At 51.6% G+C, this 21,167-nt stretch overlaps 1 protein-coding gene across 1 annotated transcript; it reads left to right on the top strand.

Moving 5' to 3' along the window:
• The first annotated feature begins 6,688 nt into the window (after nt 1-6,688).
• Nucleotides 6,689-15,792, top strand: IQCN (IQ motif containing N). The gene is made up of 4 exons (XM_024560617.2): nt 6,689-7,648; nt 7,724-8,086; nt 8,204-10,096; nt 14,863-15,792. Exons 1-4 carry the CDS (start codon nt 6,689-6,691, stop codon nt 15,790-15,792), a joined length of 4,146 nt encoding a protein of 1,381 aa, XP_024416385.2.
• Nucleotides 15,793-21,167: the final 5,375 nt, after the last annotated feature.

The following is a 21,167-nucleotide window of genomic DNA, read 5'->3' as shown; positions in this document are numbered from 1 at the left end:
AACCTCATGGTGGCCCATGCACCACAAGCCTCCTGTCCCCACCAGCACCTGCACTCCCAACGTGTGCTCACATCGCCAGTTGCTGATCACCTGCTTCTCCAAGTTTTCCTCGCCCAGCAACTCCAGAGCAGCTATGGCCTGGCCAAACTAGCGAACATCTCTGCCATATGGTGTGCCAAACCACATCTTCTCCAAGGAGGTCCAAATCTGTTCCAAATTTGCTCTTCCTTGGAAAGACTCCCTCAGCTCTAGGAAACCACTTAAAGTTTCATTTTATTTTATGGTTAGTCTTTTATCATCATTAACAATTCTTTATATTACACTTCCCTACTTTAAACTATTTAAACTCTGTCTCCTGATTGAGCCCAGACTGCAGCAGAGTGGTTCTACTGTCTTCTGGCTTCCATAGTTTCTGATGAAAAGTTGGCTGATTGATGAAGTCACTCAACTGGCTGTTACATATTATTTTCTTCTGGATGCTTTTAAGATTTGACCTTTGTTTTTCAAGACATAATGTTTTTCAAGACATAATGGATTGAGCCCAGGTGTAGAGTCTTTGTATTTATCTTGCTTAGGACTTCATGAGTTTTTTAAATCTATAAAAACATTTTTTCAACACATTTTGGCCATTATTTCTTCACATATTGTTTTATGCCTTTTTCTGGGACCCCAATTATATATGTTAGGCCTTCTAATGTTGTCCCACAAGTCCCTAAGTATTGCTTTAAGGTCCATTTTCCTCCTCCATGTTCTTCAGTTTGGATAATTTCTCTCTCTTTATATTCAAATTCACTGACTCTTCTGTCATCTGCACTTTGCTGATTAGCGCATCCCGAGAATTTTGAAGTTTCAGGTATTGTATATTTTTAATTTTAGAATTTTCACCTGTTTTTTCCCCTAGCATCTTTTTCTTCTATTTCTCTGCTGAGATGCCCATCTCTTCACTCATTATGAGCATACTGGTATTTTCCTATTAATCATAATTATATAGCTACTCTAAAATTCTTGTCTGCTAATTTCAACATCTAGGGTATCTTGGGGGTCATACTCTATTGATAACTTCTTTTTCAGGAGAATGAATTGCATTTCTGTGTTTATTCATACATTGAGTGATTTTGTAATATAGCCTAGGCATTGTGAGTGTTATGTGGTGGGGGCTCTGGATTCTGTGATATTCTTCCAAAAAGTGTGGTTATTTTTGTGTTAGCAGGCAATTAACCTGGACTCTTTATCACAGGCATTGCAAACATTTTCCAGTCTTTTGTCTTTGACCTGTTTATGGCATCATTTGCCATACATATTTTTCTCTTTGTGAAGTCAAACATTTATCTCTTTCAGATCTTTTGAGTTTCCTGTTTAGTTTTATGAGAGCTCCCTAATTCACATGTTACACATTCTAATAAATACATACATTCTAATAAATGTTCTCATAATTTAAAAAATCTTCCCCTATGATATATCCATTGATTTTAGAGAAGGGGCAGGAGAGAGAGAGAGAGAGGAGATCAATGTGAGAGAAATGGATGTACGTGCCCCGAAAAGGATCAAATCCACAACCTGAGGATGTGCCATGACCTGGAATTGAACCTACAACCTTTTGGTGTATGGGACAGTGCCCCAACCAACTGAACCACCAGCAAGGGCAATGTTCTCATAATTTTTAAATCCATATGGATTTTTTTTTGGACTATGTTGTGAGATAGGGGTCCAAGCTCTGTTCTCCCAGATGAATTGCCTTGTACTATTTGTTCGTACCTCATACTATGATTTTTACCTCCTGAATTAAAATACAATGTGCCATTGTTACACTGGGATCAATTTTGATCTCACCATTCTGTCTCAATAGACTGTCTAGTTCTGGGTGGGTGCCATACTGTGATCATGGTGGCTTCCCAGCATACTTCTATATCCGGTGAGTCATGCTCCTTTTTCCTAGTCTTCTTGTCCATGATCTTGGCTACTCTCATTTATTCTTTCATTTGAACATTGAAAGCATTCCTTCCATTTGCAAAACATTCCCTGTTGGGATTCTAATTGAATATGAACTGCCCTCTGTGAATGTGGCATTGTGTAATACTAATTTACATGACTTCTTTCTTCCTAACCTTGTGGTCTGTCTTTCAGATGGTTTTTGCTCCTTTCTGGACCTTCATATAACTCCTTTGGTTTTTGTGTAAAATTTGTTTCTATGAATTGTATAGTTTTTCACATTACTATGAATGGTATTTTTCCCCATTTTCATTTCCAGATGATTTTTTGTCAAATACAGAAATGCTCTTGGTTTTGTATGCAGCTACATGCCTAGGAAAGACAGGAGATAAAAATATATAGATACAGATTTATATAAATATATAAGCTATATTTTAAAACCAAAATATTGATAATATATTTAAATATAGAATATACAAATATATATTTATATAGATATATGACGGGGGACTCAGAAAACCCCCGGAGTTATCTTCTGGAGGGTGGGCCCCTTGTGGTACAGGCTTCCCCCACTAGGTGAGTGTTCTAGAGCCCATCTGTATCAGTGTACCAAATGGCATTGTTGTGAGAGGCTGCATTTGGCTTCAGTGAATTTGTTTTGAAGACTCTTTCAACACATTTTCCCATTTCATGATGGGGGATTTATGAGCGCACCTGCCCACACCATGCTGAGTGTTCAGCAGTTTTCGTCCAAAGTGCCATGACCCCTGTGCCCCGCCTTCCCTATTCACCCAATCTTGCCCTGAGTGACCTTTTCTTTTTTGTTACCCCAGATGAAAAAGTCCTAAAAGGGAAATGTTTGAGGTGAAACAAAAAAACAGCAGAAGCACTAAAAGGCATCGAAATCAATGAGTTCAAAAACTATTTTGAGCAGTGGAAAAAACATTTTGATAGATGTATTGTATCAAATAGAGTACTTTGAATATGACTGAAGGTTAAACATGTAAGAATAAATATAGTTTTTTATAAATAAATTATGGGCTTTTTGGGTCTCCCCTCTCATATATTTATATAAATATGTATTTTAAAATTAGAATATCTTGGCTCTTCTAGGTAGACTATCCCTATACCAGCTAGCTCTCCTATTAAAATATTTACACTAATTATTCAAGTCCTTGTCATTTCCTTTTGCTATAACCACCAAGAATGATACCTGCAGTGAGGGTGGCCAACTGTGCATCTTGCTCTTTCCTTTAATAGAAATGACTAGGATTTCACCACTGAAAGTGGCATTTGCTGTGGTTTTGTGGTTAGCCTTACTGTATTTATATACTATTCTATTTATTTTTAAAAGTTTTATTATTAGAAATAGCCATTGCAGACCTTGGCTGGGTAGCTCAGTTGTTTGGAGCATTGTCCTGATACGCCAAGGTTGTGGGTTCAGTCCCTGGTCAGGGCACGTACAAAAATCAACCAATGAATACATAAATATGTGGGAAAACCAATGTTTCTCTTTCCCTCTTCCTTCCTCTCTCTCTAAAATCAATAGGTAAAAAATGTAAAAAATAGCCATTGCATTTTATAAAACCCCTTTTGGGTACTTTTTGAAAAATCAATAGGCTGTCTTTTAACTTTTAGATATAATGAATTACCTTCGGGACTTAGAGATATGGAACCGTTCTTACATCCTTGCAATAAGTCCTCCTTAGTTCTAATATTCTGTTGATACTTGGTCATGTTTATTTAGAATATCTGCATCTTATCTATGAGTTTTCATTTTCACAATCCACACACACCCATGTGACTGTCCCTACGGCCTCCTCATGACCCCTCCCAGCCACTCATAGCCTGTCTTCTAATAGCAGAACTTAACTTCCTCTGTTCCCTTTTTAATTTCCTATACTCGGAATAACAAATTTGTCCTTCTTTTTCTTTCACTTAAAATAATGTATCTGAGATACATGTATATTGCTGAGCTCATTCTCCTTGCTGTGTTGAATGGTATACATTGATTTCCAAATGAATCATTATTTCCATTGATACTTATATTGATATATTGTTAATATACAGTTGATATATTCATTTTCCTGTTGATGGGCGCTTGTATAGTTTCCGTTTGGGGATGAGTATAAACACTTAGACCTCTTTAGTATATTTGTCAGCATGGATTGAGTTGCCTTCAAGAAACTGACAGTTTCCCCAAGTGGTCCATATTTTTAATTTTAACCATTCTTGTGAATCTAGACACCATTTCTGATGGCTGGATAGCATACCCCTGTACAAGTGTTCTATTGATGAATTTAAGAACCTCCTATTGATAAGCCTTTGGGTTGTTTTCAGTTTAAAAATTTTTTTTAATCCTCACCCAAGGATTTTTTTTACTGGGTTTTTTTAGAGGGAGAGGAAGAGAGAAAGAGAAAGAGAAACAGCGATGTCAGAAACACCAACTGGCTGCCTCCCGTAAATGCCCCAACAGGGAATTGAACCTGTATGTATGCGCCCTGACCGGGGATCAAACCCGCAAACTTTTGGTGCATGGGACAATGCTCCAACCGACTGAGCCACCAGCCAGGGCTGTTTTCAGTTTTTTCTCTTCTAAACAATACAGTGATGACATTCTGAAACAACCTGCTTTGTGCACTTGTAACTGAACCCCTGGCAATCACCTTTTTGGTTATTTCCAGTTGTTTTGTTTTTATGCACAAAATAACACTGGAATAAACTTTCTTGTACATTCATCTTTGTGGGCTTAAAAGTTTTTTCTTGAGATTTTAGTTTTTTTGCCTTTTTAAAAAAGATTTTATTTATTCATTTTTAGACAAGAGGGGAAGGGAGCGAGAAAGAGAGGGAGAGAAACATCGATGTGTGGTGGCCTCTCATGTGTCCCCCACTGGGGACCTGACCTGCAACCCAGGCATGTGCCCTGATTGGGAATCGAATCTGTGACCCTTTGGTTCACAGGCCAGCACTCAATCCACTGAGCCACACCAGCCTTTTAATATCTTTTCTCATGTTGGTTTTGAGGACAGAGCCAGCCCAGGGAGTGTTGTACATTGCATCGGATGAAGGGCTGAAGGCTGCTTACTCTTACAAGCTGGCTTCTGAGATTGCACATTCTCTTCCTGCTCCTCCTCCAACTCTATGACCCCTCAAGGTATGAGGATGACTGGACAAGGGTCTAGCTGGTCCATCCAGAAGGGGGGGACTTTGGCCAAACATAGTCTCCAAGTTATGCATCAGGGTTGCTTGACAGCATCCCAACTCTCTCTGCACTAAGGTACTTCTAAAAACTACAGTCATCTCCTCATTCTTCCTTCTACCCATCCTTCCATCTGCCATTGATCTGTCAGTCATCCACCATCTATTCACTGATCCATTCATCAGTCCACTAATAGTCTCTTCACCAATTCCTTCAGCTCACTCCACTCACACACCCATTTATCTACTCAGATTTCATCTGTCCATTCACCCATCCATGTATCTATTCATTCATTTATCCCTTACTCCCTTACCCATCCATCCAATCATTCACTGATTCATTCATTCATCCATCCATCCACTTATCCATCCATCCATCTATCCATCTATCCATCCATTCACCAATCTACTCATCCCACCCATTCGTGTACTCATCTACCCATCCATCCATGTTTATCCATCCATTCATCCATTTACTCATTCCTCCAACCACCTACCCACTCATCCATCCATCCATGCATTCATCCATCCATGTGTTCATTTCTTTATTTATTGATCTGTTCATAAATTCATCAACTTCATTTACTCATCCAATCTTTCACTGAACCCTCCATCCATCTTCCAACTGACTATTCATCCACTGATTTACCTTACCAGTATTTAGTCATGTATCCATCTATCCATCCAACTTTCTTTTTTTAAAAAAGATTTTATTTATTTATTTATTTAGAGAGAGGAGAAGGGAGGGGGAAAGAGAGGGAGAGAAACATCAATGTGTGGTTGCCTCTCATGTGTCCCCCACTGGGGGGACCTGACCTGCAACCCAGGCATGTGCCCTGACTGGGAATCGAACCAGTGACCCTTTGATTCTCAGCCCGAGCTCAATCCACTGAGCTACACTAGCCAGGGCTCTTTTTTAAGATATTAAAAAAAATTATTTTAGAGGGAAAGGGAGGGAGAGAGGGAGAGAAACACTGATGTGTGAGAGATACACCGATTGGTTGCCTCTCGCACACCCCCAAATGGGCCCCTGGCCAGCCACCCAGGCATGTGCCCTGACTGGGAATTGAACCAGCAACCTTTTGGTTCGCAGGCTAGCACTCAGTCCACTGAACCACACCAACCAGGGCTATCCATCCAACTTTCAACTTACTCACCCATTCATTTATTAGTCAAGTTAGTCACTCACCCAATACCCACCCATTTACAGCCTGGAGCCAGACTCTATGACTGAGATGAGGTAAAAGAAGTGACTCAGGCCTGTTTCTTGCCCTCTAGGAATTGATTCAATTAGGAGAGGCAAATAACAATAGCACACACACACAAACAGTATGATCAGTGCTGTACTCACAATACGTCCCAGATACAGGTGGCCAAGAGGCCAGGACAGAGAGGGCCTGCAATGAATGGGAAACAGATTGCAAGGTGCCAGGAATAAGGCCTAGATCCTAGGACAAGCGCTTGCTCCAGCCAGGATCCCTCTCGTCTGCAGGACTCCACTCTCTGATCGTCTCCCTGCCACCCTCCACAGGCAGAGTTGATCAGCCTAGGAACCAAGACAATGCAGCAAGCAACACAGTTACAGTTGTTACCCAGTGGACAGAGCTCCTTCCAGCCCCAGCCCACCCCCAATTTTCAAGACAAAGCGGGGACACTGTGTTCACAGCCCCAGTGTGAGCAGCCTGCATCCAGGGAGACCCTACCGGATAAGGGTAAGATGGTGCCTCGCCACATTCCACGCCTCCGGGCCGTGGTTGAGAGCCAGGCCTTCAAGAATGTCCTGGTGGATGAGATGGACCTGATGCTGTCTCATGCAGCCACCCTCATCCAAGCCAATTGGAGGGGCTACCGGCTCCGGCAGAAGCTGATTTCCCAGATGTTGGCAGCTAAAGCCATCCAGGAGGCCTGGCGACGCTTGCATACCAGGCGCCTCCTCCGGTCTGGCAAGGAAGTGGAGAAAAAAATGAGCATGGATGAGGGGGACATCCCTTACCATGCCCCCCAGCAGGTTCGGTTCCAGCCTGCAGAAGAGGGCAAGTTCCTTCTGGCCCCACCTGGCATGGTGAGTAGGGAGACCCAGTCCCCTTCTGCTAACATCTCAGCTGCCTGTGCCCACCAGCTGGCTCTGGGGCAGCCCCCAGGCATTACACATCCCGGCATGCAGGCTCCGTATGATACTGGAGGCCCAAGTGTCACTTTCCTGCCACAACAGACTGTCTCCATGAGAATTCCATGTCAAGGGAGTCCAGATGCAAAGAGCCACCCGTGCCTGCTAACAAGAACTGTCAGAAGTGCCAGTCTCATCCACGCAGAAAGTGACACAGTGAGAACCACACAAGCGACTACCAGAGCCAACAAGGGAGGAGCCCTGGGGCCACCACCATGTGGCAGGTGTGCCCAGGAACTTCACGGACCTCTCAAGACCCAGACCCAGGGCCACGTGGAAGCAGAGGTCCTCAAAGCCCCGCCCCAGACAGGCCAAGGATCCGTGATGACCAAGACCCCACTCCAGCAGTGCCGGGTGTCCACCATAATGATGACTAAGACCCCACCCCAGATGTACCCAGCAGCTGCAGTGACCAAGACCCCACTCCAGTCATGCTTGGTGTCCACGATGAATAAAACCCTACCTCAGCCTTGCCCAGCACCCACAGTAACAATAACCAAGACCCCACCCCAGGTAGACCCAGCAGCCCCAGTGGCCAAGTCATGCCTGGCAGCAATCTTGAGCAAGAACCCAGCTCAGCCATTCCCGGTACCCTCAATAATGATAACAAAGACCCCACCCCAGCCATGCTTGGTGGCCCCAATGACCACCAAGACTCCAGCTCAGATGCAACCAAAAGCCTCGATGACCAACACTGCATCCCAGACACAACCAGCTGCTGTGTTGGCCAAAATCTCACCCCAGATATGCCTGTTGACTTCAATGATCAAGCCTCCAACTCAGACATGCCCGGTGCCTGTGATGGCCAAGACCCGGCCTCAGACATGCCAGGTCCCTGTGATGGCCAAGACCCGGCCTCAGACATGCCAGGTCCCCTTGATGGCCAAGACCCCGCCCCAGACATGCCAGGTGCCTGTGATGGCCAAGACCCCACCCCAGATGCGTCCATCAGCCACAATGGCCAAGACTCCACTGCAGACATGTCCAGTGGCTACAATGGCTAAAACCCCATCTCAGACGCTCCCCGGGGCCTCAATGACCAAGATCCCTCCCCAGACTCGTCTGGCAGCCATGATCACCAAGACACCAGCCCAGTTACGCTCAGTGGCCACCATCCTCAGGACGCTGTGCCAGCCCCCTTCTGCAGCTGGAAATCTGAAGGCTTCACCTCCAGCAGTTGTGGCAGCTGGGATTCCCAACACCTCATCACACACATGTCTGAATAGACCAAAGGCCAAGGCTGTGGTGACCGCGAGGCAGACGGCGGGCATGGTCAAAGTCTCGTCCCATTCACGCTTGACTGAGGGAAAGGTGAAATACTGCCCCCCACCACATCTGGGGGCTGGGGCTCCCAAGGCTCTGGCTAGGCCTTTTTTGGAAGGCGAGAAAATCAAGGGCTTCTCCCAGAAACAGGTGAAAACAGCAACTGTGTCTAATACCAGTGTGGCGGAGGACAGGAGCAAGGTCTTATCACAGGCACAGCTGAAGAAAGATGTTATGAAGGTTCAGTCCAAGGTGTACATGCCCGTAGAAATGAATATGGTTCTGCCCCAGGCACAGCCGGGCACCCGTCCATCCAAGGCCATTCCCCAGGCACAGATGGCCACCTGTTCAACCCAATCCTCATCCCGTGGACATCTGTTTGCCAAGCTGTCTGTAGCCTTGCCCCAGGCAAGTCTGGGCACGTGTCTGTCCAAACCCCCACCCCACACACACCTACCTGCCAAGCTAACCAAGGCCCCGACCCTGGCCCATCAGGGCACGTGTCCAGCCAAGACGCAGTCCCGGGCACATCTGACCGCAGGAGTGATAAAGGTCCAGCCTCAAGCAGATCTGCCTACCAGGCTGACCAAGGCCCAGCCCCAAGCGCAGCTGGTCACAGAAACAGCCAAGTGCCCCTATACTGCCCATCAGGCCACTGAAGAAGGCAAGACTCAGTTCCAGCCACTCCTGGCTGGGTTCAAAGCCTCTGCCCAGCCCCGCCAACAGGCTGGCCTTCTTGGCACTTTGTCCCAAGCCAAGCCAGAGGACAGACTGACCCAGTTCCCGGCCCATGGCTGTGCCCAGGGTAAAGCCCCCCAGGTCCCACACCAGGAGGCCTCTGAGACCCAGAGCATGCTGGTGCCTCTGCTGGCATCCACTGGATACCTCACATGCAATGTTGAATCCTGTGGTGACAGCGGGACCACCTGGGCCCAGCCATCAACCACCAGCCCAGCTGTGCCCTGTCAGGAGGAGCTGGTGGCCTCCCAGCTGGCCTCACTTTGTGCTGAGCTGGCCGCTGTGCTGGGCTCTCAGGATCTCCGTGATCTGCTGGCAAAAGCTCTCTCCCAGGGGGAAGTGAGGGCGGCACTGAACCAGGCCCTGTCCAAGGAGGTCCTGGGCACCTCCATGATGGCCAAGGTCCTGCCCCAGGGCCTGCTGGGCACAGCACTGGTGAAGGCATTGTCCTGGGGTGAGCTGGGCACTACACTGTCCCGTGCCCTGTCCCGGGGTGAGCTGCGGGCAGAACTCACTAAGGCCATGCAGGGCAAACTGGGGGATGTGCTTAGCAAGGCCCTGACGGAAGAGGAGTGGGCCACCCTGAACCAGGCCCTGTGTCAGGGTGAGCTGGGTGCCATCCTGAGCCAGTCCTTGTCTCAGGCGGCCCTGAGGACTGGACTCATCCTTCCTAAGGCTGCCTCAAAAACATTGGAAAGTGGGATGATGGTGACACCGGCCCCAGTGGAGGTGACTTACAGGGGGAGCCCGTCAGCTGCGTGGGGGCCCACCCTGGGCTGTGTGAGACCACACACCAGCAAGGTCAGGGTTCCCCTGGGTGGGGCCTGGGAAGGCTTTGTCACAGGCTGGCCAGCTGGGCTGTTGGAGGAAATGGGCGATGGGGCCCTGGTCGGGGGTCACCCTGCTTGTCCGTGGTCTTGGTGGGAGCCTCCTTGGTCAGTAGGGTGAGCACCATCATTCTTCAGTTTCCTCTGATCACTGGTTTGGACCCTTCTCTGTCATGGGAGATGGGGCTCCCCAGGGACTGCTTGCACCCAGGAGCTGGCAAACTGGCATCAGATCTCAAGCCCAGGGCAAGTGATGCAGGCCCCAATTTGCCTGGGCCACTCCCCCTGCAGCTGCCCCACCAGCAGTGGCAGCTGCTCATTGCCAACGGCATGACCCCAAGCACTAGCTGGTCATTGGTGGCTGGTGGCATGGCCCCAAGCTCCCATAAGCCACATGTGGCCAGCAGGGTGGCCCCACATCTATTGGTATCATTGCGGGAGGGCAGGGTGGCCCAGACAAGCTTGCCAGCTCTACAAGTGGTGGGAGGGCCATCCATTCCCACCAGTGTGCCACTGCCTATGGGGGCCCTGCTCATTGCTGTCAACCCTCTGGAGTCACCTGAAGGACCCGTGGGGTGTATTGGCCATTAGCAGCTGAAAGTCTGCAACAGCCATTCATGGTCCCTGAAGAGACCATGCAGAGGACTCAGTCCCTAAATCATAAACAGGCCTTTGTGGGCAGTAGTGAGATGACCTCAGGTGACCTCGGGTCTAGCGAGGGCCACCGCAGTGAGCAATGTGCCCCCAACCCAACCACAGACCCTTAAGGCCTGTGACAGAACCCCAGGCCCTGTCCCTGGCTCCCTGGTTCCTGGTCATCATGGGGCATTCAAGAGTCAGGGAGAAGCCAGGCTGTTGGAAGCCTCCTCAGGAAGTTGATTAAAGCCCACCCTTCTCCATACAGCCATACCTGGGCAGGAGAAGAATCGAACACAGGGTATCACTTCTGGCATGCACTGCCCCCAGGAGCTGGTGACTGGCCACCTACTCAGTGAACTGGTGGCCCATTCACCACAGGGTTCACACAGTGACCGAGCCAGAAGCTTCTCCCAGGGCTCCACAGACTATGGCCTAAATGCGAGCAATTCCCAGAGCACAGTGTGCTGCTGTAGCTCACTCAGCCTTTCCACCATGTCTGTGGCCAGCCTGAGTGCTGTCGACCTGGTGGAGGAGGAGTCCAGAGAGGCCAGCCCTGATGGGGACTTCCTCTCTGGGGAAGCCATGGGCGGGGGGGTCCCAGAGGCCTGGGGACCTGGAAGAGATGGAGAGAATAGGCCATGGACACATGATCCCAAACCTGCACCGCCTGCCCTCCCCGACCTTAGAGGTGATCCCCATTCTGCACCACAGCTCAGTGTCCAGTCACGTGACTTTGAGTGTCCACTGGGGCTCAGGCGGTCACGATGAGAGGGGCATGTCCTCAAGCCAAAACTTCATGGATCCGAAAGGTAGCTTGTGCCAGAAACCCAACAGGACAGGACTGAAGCGAAGTCTGCCTTTAGGTAATGTGGTCCCTTCCTCATATTAGCAGCCAGCGTTGACCAATAAGTTGATCCAAAGCCTATCCCAGCCATCAGTAGCCAGTAAGGTGGCCCCAAACCCAGGCCAGCTTTCTATGTCCAGTAAGGATCCCTCCAGCCTAGTGGAGCCTAATATGGCCGCTGAGGTGACCCTCAGCCTAGGCCAGCTGTCTAATGCCAATGGGGTAAGCCCTAGCCTAACTCAGCTTTCTGTGACCAGCGGGGTGACCCCTAGCCTAGCCCATGCAGATATAGGCAATAGTATGGCTCCCAGCTTAGGTCAGCCATCTGTGATAAGTGGTGTGGATCATGCACTTAGCCAGTTTGGGCTCCTGAGGTGAATTCAGATCGACCATTATCAAGGGTGAATGCAGTGGCCCCTTGTCTGTGCAACTCACCCTTTCTGACTGAAGTGACCTCAAATACACCACACCCATCTAGGGCTGGCAGCACGGGCAGGGGCTGAGCCAGCTGTCTCTGGTCACTGGAGCAGAGCCATGTCCAGATCACCGGATGGGTCATGGGGTGACCTCAAACTTCCAGGCTGCTAAGCCCAGGGAGGTGTCCCCGGGCTTCATCATCTACTTGGTGTTGGCAGGAGGCGTCCAAGCACAACAGAACGTTCTGCTGTCACTGTTCATCCCCAAACCTCTACCAGGCCTCTGTGGGCAGTGGAGAAGACTCTTGTCTAGGTCAGGGAACCAGAATGCTCAGGGCTTTCTATTCAGGGGCCTGGGTACAGGTGCATCTCAGGGCACCATGGCTGCTGGCAGGCTCCCAAATGTGTCTTGGGGGACCCTGGCTGATGGCAATTTCCCAAGTGTGTCTCAGGGACCTGTGTGTCCTGCCATTACAAGGACGATGTGCCAGAGAAGGGTGGCAACTGCTCTGGGCCCACAGCAGCCTCAGGTGGGCCATGGCATGGCTCCCGTGGCACCCTGGGCCCTGTGACGGTGCCCCTTTGGTTCATGAACAAACCTCAGGGGTGGGCCCTGGCTTCTCTCAGGCTCTAGTGCCCAACAGACTGGTCTGAGTCCATCCAAATTTTCCCTGGCCAATGTGGGCCCCAGCATACCTCAGGTCAGTGTTGATCTCCTAGTATCTATAGGCCACCAGTGTCATCCTGTGTCCAGTCAGCAACAAGCAAATGCTTTCAGCCAGGAGCCTGTGACGGGCATGGCCAGTCTTCTGGTGCCAGGTTCTGTAGCCAATGGGACGACCACAGCCATGGCCTCAGGTACTGTGGTCAGTGGCATGGCCCCAGCCTTCCCACAGGGTCTGTGATCAGGGCTGTGGGCCAGAGCCTTCCTGTGATCACTTGTGTGCCCCCCACACTTCCAATAGGTTGCACGGTCAACCCAGACCTTACCCTCAAGCTCCGTGACCAGTGACATGGGCCAGGGCTTTTCCCCAGATCCCATGGCCAGTGCTGTGTCCCATAGTCTCTCCAGGTTCCGTGCTCAGTAGTGTGACCCAGAGCTTTCCTCCAGGTTTTGCAGCCAGCAGCATGGCCAGGACCTACCTTCTAGGTTCTGTGGTAGGTGGTGTGCCTCCCAGCCTGATTATAGCACCTGGTGCTGGTGAGGAGAAGCAACGTCTCTTTGTAAGACCTTCTGCTAGTCTAACTCTCTAAGCCTGCTTCTAGGTTCCCACTTCTAGGCAAGTGGGATGGATCCCCATGTCTCTTTGGGCTCTATGGTCTCTAGCGCGGTTATGACTGGGGATCTGAGTCAGGGCCTAGTTCTGAGGTCCATGGCTAGTGTACCTAGTCCACCCCTCACAGTTGGAAGCGTGGCCTACAGCCTTCCCCAGGGGTCCATGCTCATTGGACTAACCACTTGTCCTCACCATGGAGCCTTGGCTGAGGAGGGTTCTACAGTTCCCTTTCAGGCATCCTATGCCACTAGTGTGGCTCAAGCTCATCCCCATGCCTTAGAAGCTAGTGGCAGAGCCAAAAGAGTGCCCACAGTTCTGCAAAAAGCCTCAAAGTTGAGCCACCCTCTTGGGACAATGGCTGTTGGGACCAAAGATGGCCAGGCCATGATGAAACTGGAAGACCTGAACGAGACTCCTGTCCCGGGGGTCCAGATCCATAGGGAGTCCATAGTCCTTGAAGCAACACCATGGATGTCTGAGAGTCCCCAGGGATCTGATGTCAACTATGGCCATGAACTCCTGGCAGAGGACAAGATTGTTCCCAAAGGCCCAAGGTTGCCATTGGAGGAGGTGGCTCCCAGCTAAGCCAGGTCTATGATGAGTGGCATGGACCCTGTCCCTTCCCAGCCCCCGAGTTTTGCCTAACACCCCAAGGCCAGCAGGGTCACCCCAACTCCGCAGCATAGGTCAGCAACCAGTTAGGGGCATCCATTTCCCACTCTGTGACTTCTCATGGGGTCCCCTGTATGCAGATGGACACAGGGCCCTCCTCAGTTTACCAGGTGTCAGTGGCTCACATTGTGTCCCAGAGCCCCTTGGCCACTCCCATTATCCCTGGGAGCCTGTTGGCCACCACCAAAGTCCCCTGCAGGCCCTTAGCTGCTCATTTCCCCTGGAGCCCCTTGGCTTCTCACGTGCCCTGGAGCCACTCCCATGAGTGGGTGGCTTGACATTTCAGGGTCAAGCTGGTCCATGGCAGTTCTGTGGCATCCAGTTTGCGCCTGGGGTCTGTGTCTGGGATGGGGACCGCAAGCACCTCCTGGAGGTCAGGGACCACCAGTGTGGCCTCATGTATGCTGCCATATCTGTCTGAGGCCAGTGGCGTGCCATCCAGTGGGTCCAGGTGGAAGCTGTCCTCAGTTCATTTCAGGAGCCAATGTCTGGGAACCTGGCTCAGGGCAGCCACCACATCCTCCTTGGCTCTGGAAAGTACTCCAGGTCCACGAATGGTGGCTTTGTCTCTGGGGTGCCAGATAGTTCTGTGGCCAAGACTGGGCCTTCCCAGAAGGTTGGGGAGCACACCTCCAGGCCTGCACAGGAAGGTCCCAAAATCTCCATGGGCACACTGCCAGACATAAAGCCAGTTATCCATACCGGTGACCTGGCTCACAACAGGGCCATCCTTGGGTTGCACCACAGGGGTTGAAGGGTATCTCTTGAATCTTCAAGTGGTTCCCAGAGGCCCCTTTGTAACTAGGAGTCACTACAGGGACCTCAGGATTTCCACAGCATCATTGCCCCTGTATACAGTAACAGGGCACCCCTGACTTCCGCTGTACTACAGGGCCCCATGGATGCTGGCGTGGCTGGTGGCCAAGCGTGGAAGCCCACCGTCCCCAGTGCTGCGGTCAGGCCCATGAGCAGTGCTGAGGCCCCCCTCAGAGCCTGGGCACCAGCCAGGTGTGCTGTGCCATGGGACGCCACGGGCAGCGGGGCAGTGGTGGATCCAAGACGGCTGGGCGAGCTGGTAGCGTCGGTGCAGACTGTGGAGAAGATAATCGTGCAAGCTGTGATCACCATACAGGCATGTGCACGTGGCTACCTGGTGCGCCGTACCATCAGGGTGTGGCACCAGTGGGCTGTCATCATCCAGGCTGCCTGGCGTGGCCACTGTGCGCGGCGGAACTTGGCCCAGCTCTGCAGAGCTGCCACAGTCATCCAGGCCACATGGCGAGGCTACTTCACCCGACGGAGACGAGCCCAGCAAATGCTGCTCCCCGGCACGTGGGTTGGCATGGGTGGCAGAGTCCATTCGACCTCCAACCACCGCTGCTTCCAGTCCTGCCAGCCGAAGGCCTGCACCCTCTGTCAGTCGCTGAGTCCCCGGCTGGGGAGCCTGCCCAGTGCAGTGATGCTTGTGGGTTCCAGCCCTCGCACATGCCACACGTGCGGCCAAACCCTGCCCACGCGGGTGGTACAGGGCATGGGCCAGGGCAGTACACGCCAGGCGGCCATGCCATGGGGCTGTGACACCCAGCTGACTCCCCGGAGCCCTCGGAGGCAGCTCCTTGGCCAGAATAAGGCAGCCGTCATCATCCAGTCCGCCTGGAGGGGCTTCATTGTGCGTCACCGGCTGAGGCAGCAGCAGGTAGCAGCCAAGATGCTCCAAGCCACCTGGCGCGGCCACTATACCCGGGCTTCCCTCACCACGGATGCGCTTTTGGGACCAACGGCATGGGACAGCCCACAGAACACGCAGTGGCCAGGAGTCTAGGACCTTGCCTGGTGGGGTCACAGCAGGGGAGGTGCCATGTGGCTCTCTCAGTCTAATGAATAAAGCCCTCCCCAGCCAGGGTCTTGGTCTGCCTGTGCTTATATAGCTATCTTGGGCATGGGTGTGGGGGGAATGGGTGGAATCTAGAACACTGTGGACTGGGAGGGGACCCTAAACTTCCAACCACACAGTTGGCACCCATGGTCTGTGTCTGAGATGGGAACCCAAACCCTTCCCAGAGGTCTGGGGCTTCCAGTGTGGCCACTGAATCTGTCCATGACTAGTGGGGTGGTGTCCAGTCGGATCTAGATGGAAGGTGTCCTTAATGCACTCCAGAAGCCAGTGTCTGGGGACCTGGCCCAGAATGGCCACCACAAGTCCCTTGGCCCTAGAAAACTCCTACAGGTGGATGCATGGTGCCTTTTTTTAAAAGGAAATTCTGGGGGTTCCAGCCATGTACAAATTTGGTGGGATGCTGGGCTTATCCCCAAGGGGATCCGATCTGGGTGAGAGAGAACTAGATAGAGTCTCTCCCAGCCTGTGGGTCAGGGACAGGGCAAGGAGGGGGAGAGGGGGCTGCAAGCACCCAGAGGGGGCAGCCTGGTTGAGGAGGGGCAGAGAGGGTGATGGCATGGGTTTAGGGCAGCTATGGAGGGGGACACAGGGTGGTGGGGGCTGTTGGGGGAGAGGAACTGGAAGGCGCAGGGGTGTCCTGAAGGGATGGGCAGAATCTGAGGTCTTTGGGGTCATGGTTCAGGTAGGATTTTTAGGCAAGATGGGGGTCCAAGTGGAAAGGGGAGCTGGTATGGCACCCCTGGGAAATGTAGCACCCCCCATAGGCCCCGTGTCCTGAGGCCCTGCCTCCACCTCTCCCTTGTGCAGGTGTAAAAAACAGCCACCTGGCCCCACACCTGGCCACTCATGACACCTGTGCAGAGCCCGCCCTTCGCCCCCCGCAGATGGGACTGTTGGGCTCCCAGCTGCTACCGCCGCTTCTGCTCCTGGCTCTGGTGCTGCTGCTGCAACCCGACATAAATTTCTCTGCTTTGCTGACACCCCTACAGGTGAGAACAAGTAAGGAAAAAGATGGGCTTCTAGAAAGCTGGAGGGGTGCGTTCTGCCCAGCCACACACCTGGCATTGGGGCCCCTTCCTCAGGCCACACTGGTCTGCCAGTCGCCCACCCCAGAGGGGCTCTCCTCCCAGAAGCAAGGTGGGGGGCTCGTGAGAACAGCTGAAGCACCCCCACCCCTCCACCCCCCACGCCTATCCTGAGGCTGCCACTTCCGCAACTGCAGCCTGACGGGAGCCAGTAAGAGGCTGTGACTGCCTCACACCCAGTTTGAGGTTCCATTTAAAACGCGTTTCTGTTAGCCAGACCCCAGGACCATGGGAAGGCAGGACAAGGGCTCACTTCCTGGTCACTGAGCATTTATGGCTCCCAGGAGAGGTTCTTGGCACCTGACTAATTTTCTTCTGCTTCCCTATAAGACGGTTCCAAGGGTGAAGAACAGAACTTTTTCCTAAAATTTATTTTAATTTATTATATTAGTTTCAGGTGTACAATCTAGTGATTCAACAAGAGGTGAACTCTTGCCCTGGCTGGCGTGGCTCAGTTGGCATCATTCTGCAAAGTGGAAGGTTGCTGGTCTGACTTGCAGTCAGGGCGCATGCCTGGGTTGCAGTCCTGGTTCCGATGTATCTCTGTATCTCTCACACACGGATGTTTCTCTCCCTCTCTTTCTCCTTCCTTTCCACCCTCTCTAAAAGTAAATAAATAAAATCTTTTTTTAAAAAAGATCCACTCAGGGCAGAGTGGACAGGGTAGGGTAGGGAGAGATCGGTGAAGGAACCGGCAAGCAGCTAACGTGCCCAGCAGCCTGGGGCTGGGAAGGAAATAATTGTGGGAGGTGGCCCGTGAAATATTGACCCACTCTCCGCCTGGCTCTTGGGCTCCTCGCCTGGGAGGGGCTTCAGACAAAGAGCTTCAAACAATGGCATCTCATTTCCCACTTACTAAATCCTCCAGGCCCTCATAGGGAAAGAAGGCATCCAGAGAGGGTACTGGGGTTGAGGCCATCCTCCCTTGTTCCTAATCATCCTCTCCCTGTACCTTCTGGTGTTTTCTTTCCAGAAGTTAGGAGAGAGACTGAGACCTCAACTTCCAGACCTTGGATTGCTTTTCTTTCCAGCCATGGCTCTCCTAGTTCTGTGGAGACCTCCATCAACCACTTAAGCCCCTCCCACACCTCCCCAGGCCGGCTGCACCATCCATTTCGGCACCCCTAGTTCAGGGGCAGACTCCACGCCCCACCCCCACAGCCCCTTAAATTCAGAGCAACCCCACCAGAAAGCCCAGTTCCAGTTTTACAAGTTTAGGGCTGGTGCCCACCTCCCACAACCAGAGACAACCCCCCACCCTAGTTCTGGCTTTCCATTTCAGAACTCACCTCCATCTCCCACTCCAGCCGCCTGAGTTCCACCTCCTTGACCTTGCACTGGAGACCCACTTCCCTCAGCCCCAGAATGGAGTCCTCCTCCCTGCCCTTGGTCACAACCAACGGTATGGTACAGCTGAGGCTTCGGGGCCTGGGGCAGTTTGGTTTGTAGGGGTGTGGAGGATGCCTGGCGTTACTGGGCTGAAGTTCTGGGATCGGCCTCCAGGGAGAGACACAGACCTGAGAATGTGCAGGGAAGGGCTACACGCCCCCCTCCCCTCTACCCCTAGTATTGCCTGAAGCTCTTCACAACTCCATTTCGTGCACATTTATTAAGTACTTAATGTGTGTGTCATTCTGTGGGACACAGCCATGTCGGAAGAGAGGTTGTAAGTAAATTTCATATTTGTTTATAAAAGAACAAAACAGAACAAAATAAGACGTTGCAATATGAGTGCAAATGGTTTGACATTTTAAAAAATTGGTCAGCAAAGGTCTTGGTTTGAAGGAGGTGAGGGAGGAGCCAGGAAGTTATCTAGGGGGAGAGCAGCCCAGGTAACAGGCACAGCCTGTGCAAAGGTCCTGAGGTAGGACTGTGTCTGGTGCATTTGAGGAAGAGTGAGATGTCTGGAAGAGGCTGGGTAGGGTACTGGTGGGATGGCAACACGGATGGAAAGATTATAGGGTATGACCCCCCAGGGCCCCAGGGGTTCATTAAAAGCTACATTTTTTAGAGGCACTTAGAAAAATTTGTTATTCAAACTAACATGTTGTCTCCAAAATGTTCAAACAAAAGTACAAATGCAAAGTGTGATGATCTTTCGCTTAAAGTCACAGGATATACACCATCTTTACAAAGTGTCTCATTTCAGCCCAGGCCGGGTATCGGGAGCGTTGTCCCAGTACGCCCAGGTTTCGGGTTCCACCCCCCAGTCAGGGCACATACAAGAGTCCACCAGTGAAGGCGTAAGTAAGTGCAACAACAAATTCATATCTCTCTCTCTGTCTCTCTGTCTGTCTGTCTCTCTCCCTCTCCTCCTCTTTCTCTGAAATCAATCAATAAATTTTTTTAAACCCCAAAATTGTCTACTTTCACATGTATCCCCAGAAGGCCACTGCATTTGTAAACAGTTCTAGATTTTTCTCACTTTGCAAGAACCCCTGAGTGTAGCCAATGAGAGCTATGAAAACACAGCAAACCAAATGAAATCCTTGAAGACAAATACATTCGAAAGCAAAAGGATAAAAATGTACTTTAAAAAGGTCAGACAGCAAGCAGAGAGGGAAGTAAGCACGGCTTTCTGGCAAGGGACTTAAAAGGTTCTGGGCCCTTGTGTGTGTCTCGGCCTTAAGAGGGATGGGGCCCGTGGGGCCCTCCCCTCAGCTCCAGGCAACACTGGAGCGCATGCTGGTAGTGGCCGTGTGTCCGTGGTGTCCGTTCTGCTCAGTGGGTCTGTATCTCTGCATCGTTCATGGGGCCCGCAGACAACAGCCAGGGGGTCAGACAACATCTCGGGTGGTTCTGAAGACCGCAGTCACAGCCTGGGCTGGGCCAGGTCCCAGTGGCCCGTGTGTCCAGGTTTGCTGCCCAGGCAGGGAAGTTTCTCTGGGGCAGTGATAACTGAGCTGAGACCTCAAAGGCGGGAAGGAGCCTCCCTGGAGAAAGCCAGGAGGCTGTCCCAGGAAGCCTGCAAAGCCAGTAAAGAAGCCCCGGGGTAGGAAGAACTTGGGATGTTTGGAAAACAATCAAGGGGTGCATGGTCCATAGGAAGGAGTGTGGGTTATAACCCAAGCGCCATGGGGGAGTTTTCAGCCAGCAAGGGCTGGATTCTGGTTGGTCTTCCTTCAGGTCTTCAGGGGCAGATAGTCGGTGGGGCAGGGAAGGATTTCCAGGAGGCAGGGACAGCCCTATGCAAAGGCTTGGAGGCAGGAAAGCTCCAGAAGCACGCAGAGAACAGGGAGTCAAAATACCCCCTCTCCATTGTTCAGTCCTGCTCTGCAGGTCTGAGCTGGACTCCACTTTCCCTCCTCCCATTAGACAGGAGGGAAAACCGAGTCTCAGAGAGGCAGGCCTGGGGCTGGGGACCCTCGCAGATCAACGAACTCTTCCTGCTACCTACTCGCCTCCCCGCCAGGACCGCCAGGACCGCCAGGCTTCTCTAGCAGGGAAGCTCCCTGCCCTTTGGCCATGACCAGGGCCTGGAGCGGACCCCCTCAGGGCTGACTCTTGTCCCGCTGTGACAGGAGTGGTCCGGGAGGCAGGAGTCAAGGTCATCGGCACATTGAGAAAAAGCCCCCAGAGGGAGGGTCATGCTCTAATGATTCTTGGGGGCAGCAGGTGGCAGTGCTGGTGAAACATTAACTCAAGGCTGCTCAGGAGGCTGGAGCACCAGAGGAACTCCCTTCCGAGGGCCAGGCCCCTCATCATCTTTCCTGGGGGCCCAGGTTTCAGCTGCAGCTCCAGCCCCCACTGTTGTGGATCGGTTACTGGCCAGAGGGGGTCATAGATCTGCCTAGGGCAGCACAGTGTGGCCAGGGTCCCCAGGGCTGCCCCCACACCCTTGAGAGCTTGCTGTGGAGCACAGTGTCCTGACCTCAAGCTGGTAAAACCCTCCTGTTCTTACATCAGAGCTGCGCCTCTCTCTCTGTCTCTCTGTTCCCCTCTCTGCTCTCTCCTCTCTCTCGCTCTCTCTGCCCACGTCTGCCTCTTTCCTCTCCCTTCCTCTGGCTCTTACTCTCTGTCTCTGTCTCTCTGTGCCTTTCTGGCCCCCTCTCTCCATCTCTCTGTCAATGTCTGTCTCTCCGTTTTTCTCTCTCTGGCTCTGTTTCCATTTCCCTCCTTTTCTTGTAAGCAAACACGGGACAATGAAACTTAACACCCATCTACCCTGTCCCCTCCCCCGCCACACACTTGGTCACCCTCCTGGCCACTCTCTCT

Source organism: Desmodus rotundus, unplaced genomic scaffold (genome assembly GCF_022682495.2).
Source record: "Desmodus rotundus isolate HL8 unplaced genomic scaffold, HLdesRot8A.1 manual_scaffold_315, whole genome shotgun sequence".
Classification (NCBI taxonomy): Eukaryota; Metazoa; Chordata; class Mammalia; order Chiroptera; family Phyllostomidae; genus Desmodus; species Desmodus rotundus.
Note: the sequence above shows the minus strand (reverse complement) of the source record. Positions and strands in the feature narration are given on the sequence as shown.

What these genes read in the sequence shown, in the direction of transcription:
- IQCN (XM_024560617.2), top strand. Translation starts at nt 6,689, where the DNA reads ATGCAGCAAGCAACACAGTTACAGTTGTTACCCAGTGGACAGAGCTCC. An exon ending in CCCCACTCCAGCAGTGCCGG is followed by an intron (nt 7,649 to 7,723) that starts GTGTCCACCATA and finishes ACCCCACTCCAG; the next exon opens with TCATGCTTGGTGTCCACGAT. An exon ending in TGAGACCACACACCAGCAAG is followed by an intron (nt 10,097 to 14,862) that starts GTCAGGGTTCCC and finishes GCTGTACTACAG; the next exon opens with GGCCCCATGGATGCTGGCGT.